This window comes from Capra hircus, chromosome 5 (genome assembly GCF_001704415.2).
Source record: "Capra hircus breed San Clemente chromosome 5, ASM170441v1, whole genome shotgun sequence".
Classification (NCBI taxonomy): Eukaryota; Metazoa; Chordata; class Mammalia; order Artiodactyla; family Bovidae; genus Capra; species Capra hircus.
In genome coordinates this window covers 56,824,988-56,841,199 of record NC_030812.1, presented here as the reverse complement: position 1 = coordinate 56,841,199, position 16,212 = coordinate 56,824,988, and the positions used below count along the sequence as shown (strand labels likewise).

At 37.7% G+C, this 16,212-nt stretch overlaps 1 protein-coding gene across 2 annotated transcripts in view; it reads right to left on the bottom strand.

Moving 5' to 3' along the window:
* Positions 1-16,212, bottom strand: part of SARNP (SAP domain containing ribonucleoprotein) — a 48,491-nt gene that overhangs the window by 22,707 nt on the left and 9,572 nt on the right. For both annotated transcript variants that reach the window (XM_018048118.1, XM_005680393.3), the window contains 7 exons: positions 14,847-14,893; positions 14,553-14,620; positions 8,630-8,681; positions 7,699-7,772; positions 7,229-7,257; positions 4,663-4,688; positions 3,453-3,521 (listed from right to left, as the gene is read on the bottom strand). In XM_018048118.1, the coding sequence (XP_017903607.1) occupies positions 3,453-3,521; positions 4,663-4,688; positions 7,229-7,257; positions 7,699-7,772; positions 8,630-8,681; positions 14,553-14,620; positions 14,847-14,893 (365 nt within the window). The remainder of the gene's footprint in view (positions 1-3,452; positions 3,522-4,662; positions 4,689-7,228; positions 7,258-7,698; positions 7,773-8,629; positions 8,682-14,552; positions 14,621-14,846; positions 14,894-16,212) is intronic.

Sequence of the window (16,212 nt, the reverse complement as noted above, 5' to 3'; positions counted from 1 at the left end):
ACACACAATCACAGAAAACTAACAAATCTAATCACATGGACCACAGCCTTGTCTAACTCAATGAAACTATGAGCCATGCCCGTGTAGGGCCATTCACGACGGATGGGTCATGGTAGAGTGTTCTGACAAAATGTGGTTCACTGGAGAAGAGAATGGCAAACCACTTCAGTATTCCTGCCATGAGAACCCCATGAACAGTATGAAAAAGCAAAAAGATAGGACACTGAAAGATGAACTCCCCAGGTCGGTAGGTGCCCAATAAAGACTGAAGGCGAGAGGAGAAGGGGACACAGAGGATGAGATGGTTGGATGGCATCACCAACTCAATCGACATAAGTTTAACTAAACTCTGGGAGTTGGTGATGGACAGGGAGGCCTAGGGTGCTGCAGTCCATGGGTTTCGCAAAGAGTCGGACACGACTGAGGGACTGAACTGAACTGACAACTTCACACAGCATATGATTTATATTTGATTATATAAATGTTAAACCACATTTAATATTTCCTTCATGATAGCACTTTTTTAAAGCAATAAAATACTTTTCACTTTAGGCATGTACACTACTTATTTGTGACTCACTTTATTGCAATATTCACTGTACTGTGGTGGTCTGGAACTGAATTCACAATATTTCTGAGGTATGCCTGTATTAGATAACAGATTATTCAACAGAACAACACTGCGTAGAATATTTCTGTCATCACAGAAAGTTCTATAGAACAGTGGTGCTCAGCAAAAAACAGCAAGGATATTTTCTCAGGCATTTTACTGGTTTATGAGGCAAATTAGAGCAAACCACTGCTAATAGGATAATTGTGAAAATCAAGATTTATGATCAATGCTAATGGAATCTATACTCAAAGAGAACATTTCAGAAAGTCACAAGTTTCCAAGAAAAGTGGTCCTCGGAAGAAACCAGATATACTCTAGGAGAGTGCTACTCAAAATGTAGTCTGCCTCCTAATGCTTGACCCCCAAACTGTTACCAGCCTGTAGTAAGTTCAGAAAACCATTTAAAAACTTCCAAAGAAATTTAACATGTCTTTGACATTTTTACTTCACAAAAGTACCTCTCTGCAATGAATGGGAAAATTTTAAAATCTAGACTTTCACCACAGAATTTGGGAAGCACTACTCTAGAACAAAAGCGTGACAATGAATGTTAGAAAAGAGCTCATACAGAGTTCTCCCAATTACCACTATCTCATTTTAACTCCTTAGAATTTAAAATGGGAACTAAAATCTTATCAATGATCAACTGAAACACAGAAGTTAATTGACTCAAAGTGATAAAACCTGAACTGAAAACTAAGGAAGAAAACTACAGTTTATATTGAGGGTCAAAGTGTCACTATGTTAGGGAACTGCAATTATTTATTACAATTATTTATTCTCCACAACATGGTATTAGGTATTGCTCCTAGTTTTATAGATGAGGAATGAAGAAGTTCAGTAATTTGCTCAAAATTAATAAATATATCTTTTCATGTTTTACTCAGCATCCTGTGGAGGCTGAAAATAGGTCAAATATAGAGAAAGATTCCAGAGAAGGGAAAAGACTGATATCCTTGTGTAAGTTAGGTGGACAGCACAGAGCAACACACAAATTCCTTTCAGGAATGGGTCTATATGGGCTGAGTAGTAGGAGATACAATGTCCAATTTTGTTAATTTTGATTGAACATATAATGTATGGCTGTTAGCATAACTGATGCCACTTTGGATCCATTCAGCTCCTCCTGTCCTTCCACTGACCCTACCCAGACTGTACTGTTTAGTCAATCTCTTCTCTGTCACCAAGGACTTTGTAGTTAATATTGTTTAATGATCATGAGGTCTAGCTGGTCTTTGTGCTATTTAGTCTCTGAAACAATGAAAGCCTTCAACGACGTTATTCTCGGCATCCATGAAACTAGTTACCCATTTATAACCCTGACTTGGAAATATACTTCCTGTTTCCAAGCATATACCCTCAAACCTTGGGTTAACTAAATACAAAAAAAGCCCCAACAGCCCCTCCACAGTGTAAAGTACAGCTGCCAATACTTTCAGGTAGCAAAATGCTACCTTATCCTATCTGCTACCTGATCTTACCTGTAAGTAAGTTACCCTATAATAAACAAATTCACCTATTATACGCAGCTGCTTCATTTTCAGTATCATGATACCATCTCAGTTCAGTGGGTATCTTTTGTACCTCTGCCTTCCAACACACAAACTAATCCAAATCCCTAGAGGAGTGCAATTACTGCTGAGATTCTCAGATACCGAGGCCTCATACACAAGAGGAGACAAGATGAAAATCAGGGCCACAGATACAAGGCACCCTTCCCCCTGACCATCTAACAAAACACAAATGACTTTTGGTTTACAATAACTCTTCCCAATTAAGCTATATGTGGTTTAAGAATTATATATTCTGCCTCCCTCTCAACTCCCTTATTTCAGTCCACATAATCCCGGGGACGGGGGAGCCTGGTGGGAAGCCTATGGGGTCGCACAGAGTTGGACACGACTGAAGCGACTTAGCAGTAGCAGCAGCAAACCACCAAATACTCCTACTGAATACCTATGGTCTCAGCATCAAGTTGGGCAAAAAGACATGATGTTGTATTTCTGGTAAACATAAAAAATGTAACCCAAAGGAAAGGAAGATGAAGCACAGTTGTGTTCAAGGTTATGAGTCCCATTGGGACACAACTTTTATATGCTCAGCTTTTTTTCTGAGCATGTAACTACTGTCAGATCAGTTTTTTCCAACGGATTTCTAGAGAGCTAAATGCTTCCATACTTGAGTGGGAAATTTTTTTTTTCTAATGATGGTTTTTCTGATTTAAGATAAACTTCCCTTAATCCAACTATCACCTCAACAACCAAGAAATATGCTCTCATCCTCACACAACAAAGATTAATAAGAGACTACTCGCTCTAGCATTTTCTCTAATGTGCCTAGCAAAACTCCAAACACAACAAGGTCCGGTAGAATTGATCACTTCACAGGGCATGGTGTCAACAAAGTCATCTTGCTTAAACTAAACAGTGTCAGTTAGCAGAAGGGTAGAAAGAATAAAGTAACTTTCTCAGTGTTTTTCTATAGAAACTCCAAATTTTATTTTCAGGTATCTTTGCCTAATGACAAGACTGTCTTCCCCTGATTATTTAATTTCTAATATACCTATATCAGAAGTTAAAGCAGATGTAACATCACTGAATCCAACATCTTAACTAAGGAAAACACAGACCTTGTTCTAACAGCCAGTGTGGAAGTTATGCAAACAACATCTAGAGAAAAACAACTCTGCAAAACAATTCCCAAATTGTAATCAATAGTGAGAGGAGGTGATAGTCAAAGGACTGCATTAAATAAAGTGCTGAGTAGCCAGTTCTTAGGACAGTCATTTCCAACCTATGCAGCCCCAAGCTGCTCTAATGTTGCAAAAATAGTATCTTACCTTTCTGGAGATTGAAGAGACATTCAAACCAAACCTTTGAGCTCTTTCTTTTAGCTTATCCAGGTTAACCTACAAAAACATAGGGGGAAAAACATATTAAAAAAAAATCAAAACAGAAAACACAGAGGTACAAACTATGATCCAAAGCTAAGAGTTCAAATAAGCCTATACAACATCAAAGATACCCTATGTGCCAAATTAGGAAACTAAGAAGCACTCATTCATGCCACTAATTATTAAAAGACCTCTCCTGGAATGCAGTGAGAGATTTAGCCCTGCCTCCTTCATTCATCAAAGGTGGCAAAAGCCTAAGGAGGGTTTAAGATCAAAGTAAGCCAAACACTGCTTGAAAAAGCAAACAAATGTCTAAATCATCACCTCTAAACAAGTCCATCACTCACAGTTCAAAATTGTTAATTTCTATATCAAGCCTTTGCAGGTAATTCTTAACTCGATCTCCTAGCAAACAGAAACTATCGCTGAAGCTCTCCATTCTTCAGAAGACAAACGCACTACCACTACCCAACTCAATTTTCTTACTTCCTTTTTCTTGGAAGCCTTGATATATAAGATGATATAAGGATATCTGGGACATTTCCTTTACTACTACCACTGCTAATAACTACTACTACTACTAAAACATTTCACCTTCACTTTAATTATTGAACTGTAACTCCAAGAGCAAGATTTCATAAAGTAAAACATATTTCACAACATCTGTTTGCATTTTCTAAGCATGCTGACAGGTCATAATAGTCCAGAAGACATACTATCCTAGTCTTTACTCTCTGATATTTAACAGGTAGTGTTGAAAATGACCAGTATCTACAGACAGAACTCGTAATTTGCTTCCACAGATTCTCCTGTGGTAATTAAGAGTTAGACATTATCCAAAAGCCACTGGGTAAGGTCTAAAACTCTACTACCATAGAAGTTCTATGGATTATCCCCTAGCTAACAAAATCTATTCATTTTTTCTTAAGAGAGGTGGTAGGAAGGAAGACGTTTATGACTCTGAAGATGCAAGAATTTTCCTGACCTCTCAGTACCTCAAACAATTCATTCTATTCAGAACATAAAACACTGTACTGAAAACAAGTCACCAAATTCATATGACCTGTTTCCTCTATCTGGAGAGAAGGAGGAAATCCCTAACTTAAAACTAACTGTATAGAGTTAAGGTTAAAATAAAAAAAAACCGATTTCTTACCACAGGCTTGATGTCAGACGACAGGCCTAAAGAAAGAAATAAAAAAAGCTTTATTTTATATTCTTAGAAGTCATAAAGAAAGCTGACAGTCTTGAAATGAAGTTAGATAGGATAAAAATCATATATAGGAAAAATGTCCTTTATCTAATAAAGAAAAGGCAGAGATGGCACATAGAGACCATATCTGCATTCACTGCCACTTGGAACATAAAATAGTACAGCCAATGTGGAGAAGTCTGGCGGTTCTTCGAAGAGTTAAACATAGAACTTACCATATGACCTAGCAATTTTACTTATACGTATATACCTCTAGAGAAATGAAAACACATAACCACATAAAAACTTGTATCTGAAAGTTCACAGCAGCATTACCCATAGTAGCCAAAAAGTGAAAACAACCCAACCGTACAGTCAACTGAGGGGCAGATAAAACACAGTACACATCAGTACAACATCATATTACCCAACAACAAAAAGAAATCCTAAAACAGGGATAAACCTGGAATACATCATGTGAGGTGAAAGAAGCCAGTCACTCCAAGACCATGAATTGTATGATGCTATTTATATGAAGGCAAACTAACATATATAGAAAAAACTTACTGGTTGCTTGTGAGGACAGAAAAAGCAGATGAGAAAAGCTAATGGGTATGGGGTTTCTTTTGGGGGCGATGAATACGTCCTAAAATCAGACTAAGATGATAGCTGCACAACCACCTGAATATATTTTAAAAACACTGGATTATATACTTAAAGAGGATGAGTTGGATGATATATGAGTTATAGCTCAATAAAGCTGTTTAAAGAGAAAGACATATCTAGACAAAGGTGCAGCGCTACTATTATAGACAGTTAAAATTATGGCTACTTAAAGCCAATGTTCTGTCCTGAAATTATCAGTTAGAAGCAAGCAGCATATTAGCCTCTAAGGCTCAAACCTATTCTAGTCAATAATTACTTACATGAAACTTCTCAGAATTTTAGTTTAAGCAATCTCAATACTGCAACTGGCTCCCTAACCTTCCACTGTAAATTTCAAGTATAAACTCAACTGTTTTTTTTTTTTTTTAATTTTTAAAATTCATTCATTCATTCATTCATTCATTTTGGCTACACTGGGTCTTTGCTGCTGCAGTGAGTGAGCAGGTCTACTCCTCACTGAGGTACACAGGCTTCTCCTTGCGGTGGCTTCTCTTGTAGTGGAGCACAGGCTATAGGGTGCACAGGCTCGGGAGTTGTGGCAGATGGGCTTTAGTTGCATACGGAATCTTTCTGGACCACGGATGGAACCTGTGTCCCCTGTGCTGGCAGGGGGATTCCAAACCAGTGGACCACCAGGAAAGTCCTGGACTCGATTTTTACCATAACCTACATACTAGGAACTATTTACGTATTTTTATGTTCACTCATAAAATAATTATTTCCTTTTATTTTATTGGTCAACTTTCCTTTACCAGCTAAGCATTAATTTTACCTTTAGTCTTTCTTCAAATAACACCATTAAATATATCAACTTCTGCTATTCCATTACCAATCCTATGATCTCTCTCCTGATATAATGAAATGTCAGAAAATATTTTGTTTTCAAAGCATGTAGCCACAGTGATCAGAATTTTGCTGGTCTTTTAAAAGTCATAGTGAAACTCTACAAGATCTTTAGAGGACATTTTCTTAACAGACTTGAAACTTTTAACACTAGGCCACTAGGAAGTCTGTATTTTATCTGGCAAGTACATTTAAAGTCTCTCAGAATAAGTACTATGTTGTTTTTAAAAAAAGTAACATTTTCCCTTAATTTATTACAGATACATGTTCACTGTAAAAAATTTAAAAACTTGAGACAAGCAAAAAGCAGTCATTCTAAATTCCACCAACCAGAGACAATGAATGTTATCAACTTATTATATATCCCTCTAATCTTTTTTCCTATCCATACATGTACTTCTATTGGGATATGGGAACATACTACAAATATTTTATAACTTGCTTTTCCCACTTTCCTGACAAATGGAACAGATACAACTTTAAACAGTATTATTTTAAACATCTTCATGGTCTTCTAACTGTACTATGGTACACATTTACTTAACCAGTTCTCTATTGTATACTACATTGTTTCCAGTTATTGATCACTATAAATAATACAGTGATATAATCCTTGTGGCTAAATCCTTAAGCATAACCAAGATTATTTCCTTGCAAATTCTTAAAAGATAAAAGATACTTTTTCCTCTTGTCCCTCATACTAGGTAATACAACACTGGACAGGTACATAATAATTATATGCTGATTTGGGACACCAGAATAAAGCTGGTACTAGAATCTTCTCTGAACATATCCAAGAAAAGGAAAACAAACGTTGGTACTGCTTCTTATTCTCTCAAACTTTAGTACCTTCTCTAAATTGCCCGGAAAGGCTTGAAAATGGCTTTACCTAAACCAAAAAGGCTGCCTCTTAAAGGCTGCCAGAGCTAGTAAGTTTACCTTAATTTGGAGAAATAAAATCTGTTGTGCCAAAAAAGTAAAAATATAAAGATGAATTTTTCAGAAGACTCTATATTCTTACCTTTTGATGGAACTGGAGAAATCCCAAATCTGTAGAAAGAAAAACAAGCTAAATTTTAGGAAGCTGTTCACACTCCTGGTTTGTATCCGTGTCAAGTGTACATATGGCACTTCTTGCTTGTGATCTCAAGCCTTGCAATCATTAGCTAATTCTAACAACTCCATGAAAGAGGTTCAGTTGACTCTCTTTCTCACCAAGAGTCCAGAGAATAAACTAAAATGTAGCCTTATCAGAACTGGGAGTAACACTCAGTTCCTGTCTTTTTCCTATTACAAAACCCCTGCTTGTTAATAAAACCCAATCTACAGCTACTACATCCAGTCAGTTGACATGTTCTGAACAGAGCCAAGAGAGCCTTTATTTTCAGCAAGGCCTCTATTCTACTTAAAATAAACTATTCTTAAAACCTACCGCACCCCCTCACCTCAATATTATCACTATCTCAGATCTAAATAGCTGGGAACACTCACCTAGCTGCCCGCGCAGCTTTCTTACTCTCCAAACTCACAGGTACATTGAATCGTTCAGCTCTCTTCTGCATCCTCTAAGGGATAACAGACAAAAGAAAGGGCAGAGAAAAATTCAATTCCTGGTTTCGTTCTTTTAAGAGAAAAGTCACTTAGAGATGTGTATCTTTAGAACATCAGGAGTAATTTCTTAAGGTCTAAACTGAGTTATACTGACAATCATAGGCGATATCAGGTTGTATCCATCCCAGGGCTTAACTCAACAGCCCTTTCCAGAAAGCAAACACAAAAAGACTATTATTACATCATGTCCTCAAAAACAAAAGAGAAGGAATAAAATAAGACCCACATTCTACATCAAGCCAAGAAGACAAAAGCTGTGTTTAGTTGACCTTTGAAAATGGATCAAAGGAACAGCTTGGTTCCAACACTAGTTGTGTACTCTCTCAGTTAGAAATGAGAAACCAAAAAAAAAAACAGAAATGAAGCGGCATTGTCCTATGCCATCTCTACTTTAAACATACAAAAAAGCCCACAGATCTTGACTGGAACCTAATTTCAGAGATTCTGATACAGAATCCAGAGAAATTTCTATCTCATCAGCTAGCTAGTAGTAAGTGGTGAGTGACATCTTCCCTTTTAACTTTTCATCTCTTTCAAGGTACGATCCTCTCAAACTCTAATCCCAGGTTATAAGCATCTTAAAAAGAGTTACCACTAAGACCAGAATACTATACAAAAGATTAGGGCTTCAAAGGCAACTATGCCAGCCCAAATATATTCCCAAGTATAGCTGGCGTAAAAATGTATCACTACCTAAAATTGTCAATAGTGATTTTCTGCCTATGAGTAAATATTTTGAAGTGATGACACAGATAGAATAAAGGGTAAGAAACAGAAATATATAGACTGCTCTTCTGAAACAATGACTTACCTCAGTCTGTGGTATTTCAGATGTAATTTTTACCACTTTTTTCTCTGCTGCCCTGGAAAAGAGATTTTTAAAATAAAAAAACTGATATTCTAAAACCGAAACCTTAGAATTGTCTAAGAATTCACCTGAATCATGTTCTCTGTCCCATATCTCTCTGACACCCTTCAGACCAAAAAAGCATGAAGCCCATCAGATTTTTCAGTTCCTTGAACTGTCATCTATTCATAAAAAAGTTCAAATAACAGACTAAGTTACTTTACTGTAAGAAAGCAACCAGAAAATAACTGTGGTTAAATACACTGAGCTGAGGGAAATGTTCAAAGGACACTGGAAATCATTTCATTTACTTTTAGGAACTTTAAATGTACTTCTGGACTAATGACTATTCCTCCAACCCTTATTTAAATACCAGCTCTCAATTTTCATCACAATTAATGAGTGCTCTACAAGGTCTGGTTTCCTTCTTTTACAAATCTCTTGTATCTCCCATGGGACCATAGCTCCAGCTGGAAAAGTCAAAGTGCGACAAATAAAAATGCCAAAGGGAGTGGCAAGAAAAAAAGGCTAAGGGAAGTTTGAATTAGGAAAAGACGCTAAGTTACTAGTCAAAAGGTTTAAGAGAAAACAAAAGCGGAGGGACCAGAGGGGCGGGAGACAAAGTTCGGAAGTACCCAGGATAAATGGAAGGGCATTAACCCTCCACCAAACAACTCTCATAAAACTGTGGGTCATAACCAGTCTCATTAAGGTCCCTTGTTTAGAGACATGGGCAGCTTTTGTTCCAATATCCCGGACACTTTTCCCATTTGATGCCCTGAAAGGTAGTAATGGTTTAATGGCATTTTCAGAGGAAGCAATTCTGGAACAGGAACTTACTCTCTGCTCCATCCTTTTGTTGAAGGTCCCTGGACTGACAGATAAGCAATGGGAGCCCCCTGCTGACCATAACTAAGTCCTGCAATATTTAATTGCCCTGGTTTCAGAGGAGGAGGGGTGGGAAAAAAAAAAATCAAACTAGAAACAGGTTATCTTTTTGGAGAATATCAAGGGAAGACAAAGTGAGGAGATCTCCTTTTGAATGTTTAAAGGATTTTTTAAAAGAAATTTCTGATTTTTTTCCATTTCCTAATTATCTTTCCTTCCCCAACCCTCTCATTTTCTTCAGGCTGAAAAGGACATGGAAGTTTAATGTTTTATTTGAAGTCCAATGCCATTAAAATAGCAGTCCTCTTCACCAAACCTCAGGCTAATGACTTCCTCCACATTCCCATCAGTACACCTCATGGCAAAAAGGGAACCTGAGAGGACACTTCCTTTAGATCTGTTCCAACTCCCTAAGGTACAATTAAGCTCAAGCAATAAATACACATCATACTCTGAGACTCAAGTGAAATCTCATCTCTTCACTGAGAAGTTTCTCTCCTATCCACAGTCATACACAAAACATTCTCCAAACTACAAGGACCCCGAATCTTTCTGTACATACTTTAGTCTAACCACTACTATAGCAAAAACACAACCTCTCCCACAGAGTCAATTTCCTTGTTCAGAAATTCACTGATAAAATTAAACCCCTCTATAACAAGAGAATATTTTACATATTATAAAGATAACTACAAATTCTCAAACTTCACTGTTTTTAACCAACACTGGCTAATTGTATCACTATATTTACTTCACCTTCCTTCTTGCCCTCAGTTCAGTCACTCAGTTGTGTCCAGCTCTTTGCGACCCCATGAACAGCAGCACGCCAGGCTTCCCTGTCCATCATCAACTCCCAGAGCTTGCTCAAACTTATGTCCATTGAGTCGGTGATGCCATTCAACGATCTTATCCTTTGTCATCCCCTTCTCCTCCTGCTTTAAATCTTTCCCAGCACTAGGGTCTTTTCCAACGAATCAGTTCTTCACATCAGGTGGCCAAAATATTGGAGCTTCAGCTTCAGCATCAATCCTTCCAATTCAGGACTGATTTTCTTCAGGACTGACTGGTTTGATCTTCCTGCAGTCCAAGGGACTCTCAAGAGTCTTCTCCAACACCACAGTTCAAAAGCATCAATTCTTTGCTCAGTTTTCTTTACAGTCCAACTCTCACATCTACACGACTACCGGAAAAACTATAGCTTTGACTAGACAGACATTTGTCAGCAATGTCTCTTCTTTTTAATATGCTGCAAAGTCTGTCACTGTTTCCACTGTTTCCCCATCTACTTGCCATGAAGTGATGGGACCAGATGCCATATCTTCATTTTTTGAATATTGAATTTTAAGCCAGTTTTTTTGCCCTCCTCTTTCACTTTCACCAAGAGGCTCTTTAGTTCCTCTTCACTCTCTGCCATAAGGGCAGTTATCATCTGCATATCTGAGGTTATTGATATTTTTCCTAGTAATCTTGATTCCAGCTTGTGCTTCATCCAGCCCAGCATGTCACATGATGTACTCTGCATATAAAGGGGTGTCAAAATACAGCCTTGATGTACTCCCTTCCCAATTTGGAACCAGTCCATTGTTCTATGACCAGTTCTAACTGTTGCTTCTTGACCTGCATACAGATTTCTCAGGAGGCAGGGAAGGTGGTCTGGTATTCCCATCTACTGAAGTATTTTCCACAGTTTGTTGTGATCCACACAGTCCAAGACTTTGGCACAGTCAATAAAGCAGTGAAGTGAAGTGAAGTGACGTCACTCAGTCGCGCCCGACTCTTTGCGACCCCGTGGACTGTAGCTTACAAGGCTCCTCTGGCCATGGAATTTTCCAGGCAAGAGTACTGGAGTGGGTTGCATTTCCTTCTCCAAGGGATCTTCCCAACCCAGGGATCGAACCCAGGTCTCCCGCATTACAGGCAGACGCTTTACCGTCTGAGCCACCAGGGATGTTTTTCTGGAATTCTCTTCCTTTTTCCATGACCCAGTGGATGTTGGCAATTTGACCTCTGGTTCCTCTGCCTTTTCTAAATCTAGTTTGAACACATGGAAGTTCTCGGTTCACTGCTGAAGCCTCGCTTGGATAATTTTTCATTATCCTGCTAGTGTGTGAGATGAATGCAATTGGGCAGTAGTTCAAACATTCTTCAGCATTTCCTTTCTTTGGGACTGGAATGAAAACTGACCTTTTCCAGTCCTGTGGCCACTGCTGAGTTTTCCAAATTTGCTGGCATATTGAGTAGGATCATCTTTTAGGATATGAAATAGCTCAACTGGAATTTCATCACCTCCACTAGTTTTGTTCATAGTGATGCTTCCTAAGGACCACTTGACTTTGCATTCTAAGATGTTTGGCTCTTGGTGGATGATCATACCATTGTGGTTATCTGGGTCACTGAGATCTTTTCTGTATAGTTCTGTGTATTCTTGCCATCTCTTCTTAGCATCTTCTGCTTCTGTTAGGTCCATACCGTTTCTGTCCTTTATTGTGCCCATTTTTGCATGAAATGTTCCCTTGGTATCTCTAATTTTCTTGAAGACATCTCTAGTCTTTCCCATTCTACTGTTTTCCTCTATTTCTTTGCACTGATCATTGATCCTTCTTGCCATGTAAGTTCCCAAAACCTCTCTATTTTAAAGCTAGCCCAGGACTCCCCTGGTGGTCCAGTGGCCAATGCAGGGAACCTGGGTCAGGGAACTAGATCCCACAAGACACAACTAAGAGTCTGTATGCTGCAACTAAGTTCCGGTGCAGCCAAATAAGTAATTTTTAAAAAAAGCTTGAAGAATCCCATGGACAGAGGTGACTGGTGGGCTATAATCCACAGGGTCGCAAAGAGTTGGACACAACTGATAGACTAACACTTTCACGCTCAGGATGGAATTTCTGGCTCCAAGTCACCCTTTGAGGATCTGCCTCATTTTGCACTATTTTGTGTAAAAATAAAGACATGAAGACCAAAAAAACCCAAAAGCTATCCCATTGGCCATCTTCTCAAGGCATGTTATCTAAACAAAAACCTACTGTAATGGGCAACAACTAAATGGCTTTAGAAAGCAGTAGTATTTGACAAAATCTAACAGAACACTAAAGGAATATCCTCTCTAATACAGCAAATTCCCTGCTAGAAATGTATCCTTTGGACATACTTGCATAAATTTGAAATTAATTGTATAAGGAGGTACAGTACATGTTCTGCAATTATGAATAATCTAAATATCCATCAACAGGAGGAGACTGGTGAAATTACTATTCACTTTTAGAATGGAGTACTATTAGCTGCCAGAAATAATAAAATTCTAAGTTGTTAACAACTAAATCTACGTGACGGGTTCACAGGGGTCTATATAGTATTCTCTTAACTTTTTTATAAGCTTGTACTATTGTATAACAACAAGTTAAAAAAACAGAGACCTACCACTTACTAGGATAATTATCCTCACTTCATACAGCTGATGTGAGGATTAGATGAGAATATATGTAAAACACTTAGAACCTTGCCTACTATATAACTAATTTTTTTTTTTTGGCCTTGCCATACAGCATGCAGGAACTTAAGCTCCCCAACCAGAGATCAAACCCATGCCCCTTGCAGTGGAAGCATGGAGTCTTAACCACCAGAATGCCACGGAAGTCTTTACATCTAATAATTAAATAAGGACATTATATGATGATATAGAAAGATCTCCATACGTGGGAAAAAAATCAGGAAACCAACAATATGCATCGTGTATGTACATACACGTATACACACACCATATAAAATATTCCAAAAGAATATACTGAAAACATCTGGGAAGTCAGATGGAAGTACAGACAAAGGTATTTAATTTTCTTTCTTTTCTCTTTTTTTGGGGGGACAGAGGAGCTGCACCACATGACATGTGGAATCTTAGTTCCCCAACCAGGAACTGACCTTTTGCCCCCTACATTGAAAGCTGAGTCTTGACCACTGGACCACCAGGGAAGTCTCCTTAATTTTCAATTTATATACTCTTCTATGTACTGTTTATGACTTTTTACAAGTATACATATTGCCCTTTATAATTGATCAGATTAATACAGCTATGAGGAGCAAAAATGTTAAAAAGGACTCAACTGCTTTTAATGTGCTGTGCATAAGATGGCCAGACATTTGTAGGGAAATTCCAAATAAAAGATGTTTATGAACAACCTTGTGCAATAATTTAAATAAATCAAGATCTACTTTTCATTAATACTTTGTCCTCCCTTCCTCCACTGTAAACCAGAAAAGAAGAGAGAATACAGTGTTACTTGAGACATAATCTCTGCCCCACACACTCCTCCCTTACAAAAGTCCACATATGCAGAAAATCTGCATGATTCTCTACACAGAAAGAGAAGCATCTATCATGGTGATACAATAAGGCTAAGAGAAATAAACTTTTCATGGACTGAAGTCTCTTGGTCCTAATTATTTATTACATAACCCAAAGACAACTTACTTTCCTTCAGTGGGACAATGTAGCTGAAATGAACTAGACTTTTCTAAAAATGTATGATCTAATAAGAAAAGCCAACAAGAATATTTAAGAAGTAAACAGAGTGAAACACTAAAAAACCCAGCACCATCTGCACTGTATTCATTATTAAAAAGGGATAGTTGGGACATCCCTGGTGACACAGCGGATAAGAATCTGCCTGCCAATGCAGGAGACAACGGTTCAAGCCCTGGTCTGGGAAGATTTCACATGCAGCAAAGTAACTGAGCCCTGTGCCACAACTACAAAAGACCAGACACCCTAGAGCTGCAGAGCGCAACTACTGAGCCCTCGTGCTGCAACTACTAAAGCCCATGCTCCTAGAGCCTACAATCCACAACAAAAGAAACCACTGCAATGAGAAAACCAAGCACTGCAAAAGAAGAGTAGAACTCCCACTCGCCACAACTAGCCAAAGTCTGCACAAAGCAGTGAAGACCCAGCAGTCATAAATAAATAAATTAAATTAATATAAATGAACAAAAAAAGGATAGTTACACATCAACAGTTTTTTCAGGAGGTTCTTCCTCTTTGACAGGCAGTTCTAAGGGCTTTGGTTCTTCTTCCTAAAAACAAATGAAACAAGATGGTTAAAATAAATCAAGAGTAAATACCTGTCAAAAGAAAAACATGAGAACTCCAAAATGAACCAGGCTTTTAGAACCTTCATTCCCCCTTTATGAGCCCCTAACAAGTCAGCATTTAAGCCCTCTAATGATTAATGCTCAGCAATGTGACCAAGGTAGTGGCACACTGCCAGGCCAGTGACTAACCTTACTCTCTCCAACTCACCTCTGTTTCATCTCCCAGTACATCTTCTTCATTTGCCTCCTCTTCAGCTAAAGAATATTAAAATATTCAGGTCAAGCCCTGCTACAAAACCATCTTGATCACTGTACTTAGGCTAAAATTATAATCTTTTTGCTTTTCCAAAACAAAATTCAATACGCTCATAAAATTTGCTCCACATGGAGAAGATAAAACTACACACTCTACCTAACATCAATAAGAGGTTGAACGCCAGCTGGACTAAAGAACTAAACAAGATGTGGTCAAACTACAACATTAACAAAAAGCAATGTGGAAGAATTTAGTGAAGAATTTATTAAAATAAAAAAAAAATTCCCAGAAGCAAAAGCACTATGCAAAAAACCGACTTGTCAAAACTAGGAAAGGACACCACAGAAAAAAAAAAAAATCATGAAGATATTTGTGTATAAAACCAACATGGAATAGTCACTAGAATACAGAAGAAATGCCTGTAAACTAACAAGCAACCAATGAGAATTCCAACAGAAAAATGGGCAAAGGAGAAACCCAAAGAACCATAAACAAAAGAAATGTTTAAACTTTTTAACAATTGGAAGAATGTAAATTGAAACCACCAACAGATTAGGAAAAATGAGGCCAGAGTGAACCTTCATGTGCTCATAATGAGATTTATAGAGCAATTCAGAGAAACAGTTTGGTAGTATTTAGTCATATTAAGTAAACATTTATGAATAGCTATTTATTAGCAACCCCATCCCTGAGTATATACCCTAAAAGACTCTCACACAAGGATATAAGGAAATATGAAAGTAGTAGTTCAGGAGGCAATACAGAAGTCAGTCACTGAATGAACTAAAGAAAACGTGATGAATTCTATAAATTATAGAATACAATGCAGGAATTAGAATCAACAGACCAGATGACGACACAGTCACAGTTCACACAAATACATCTTTGGAAAAAAGTGTGAGTACTTAAGAGAAAAAAGTGTGCATACTTAAGAGAAAAAAGTGTGCAATAAAGGTTATGGCCTCACTGCCAACTACATAAAATTACTATAGATCAAACAACACTACATGGTTTACAACCGTAAAGACAAAAAATATGTATCAAGCACATTAGAATTGTTGACTAAGAGAATCTGGATAAAAGAAAAGGGAATAAAAAAATTAAAATTAGAGAGGGATGATAGTATGCTTAAATCAAGTATTTTTATCTGTTTTAAAGTGAAATTACAGAATGTCAGAGCTAGAAGGGACCAGAGATTACCTAAGTTTATGGATTTCGAGGGTGGAAACACTGGTCTCACTTCACAGACCAGAACAAACACTCAGCCATGAAAACAGCGGCTGTCCAAAGTTACCTAGTAAATTTCTGGCACAGGAGG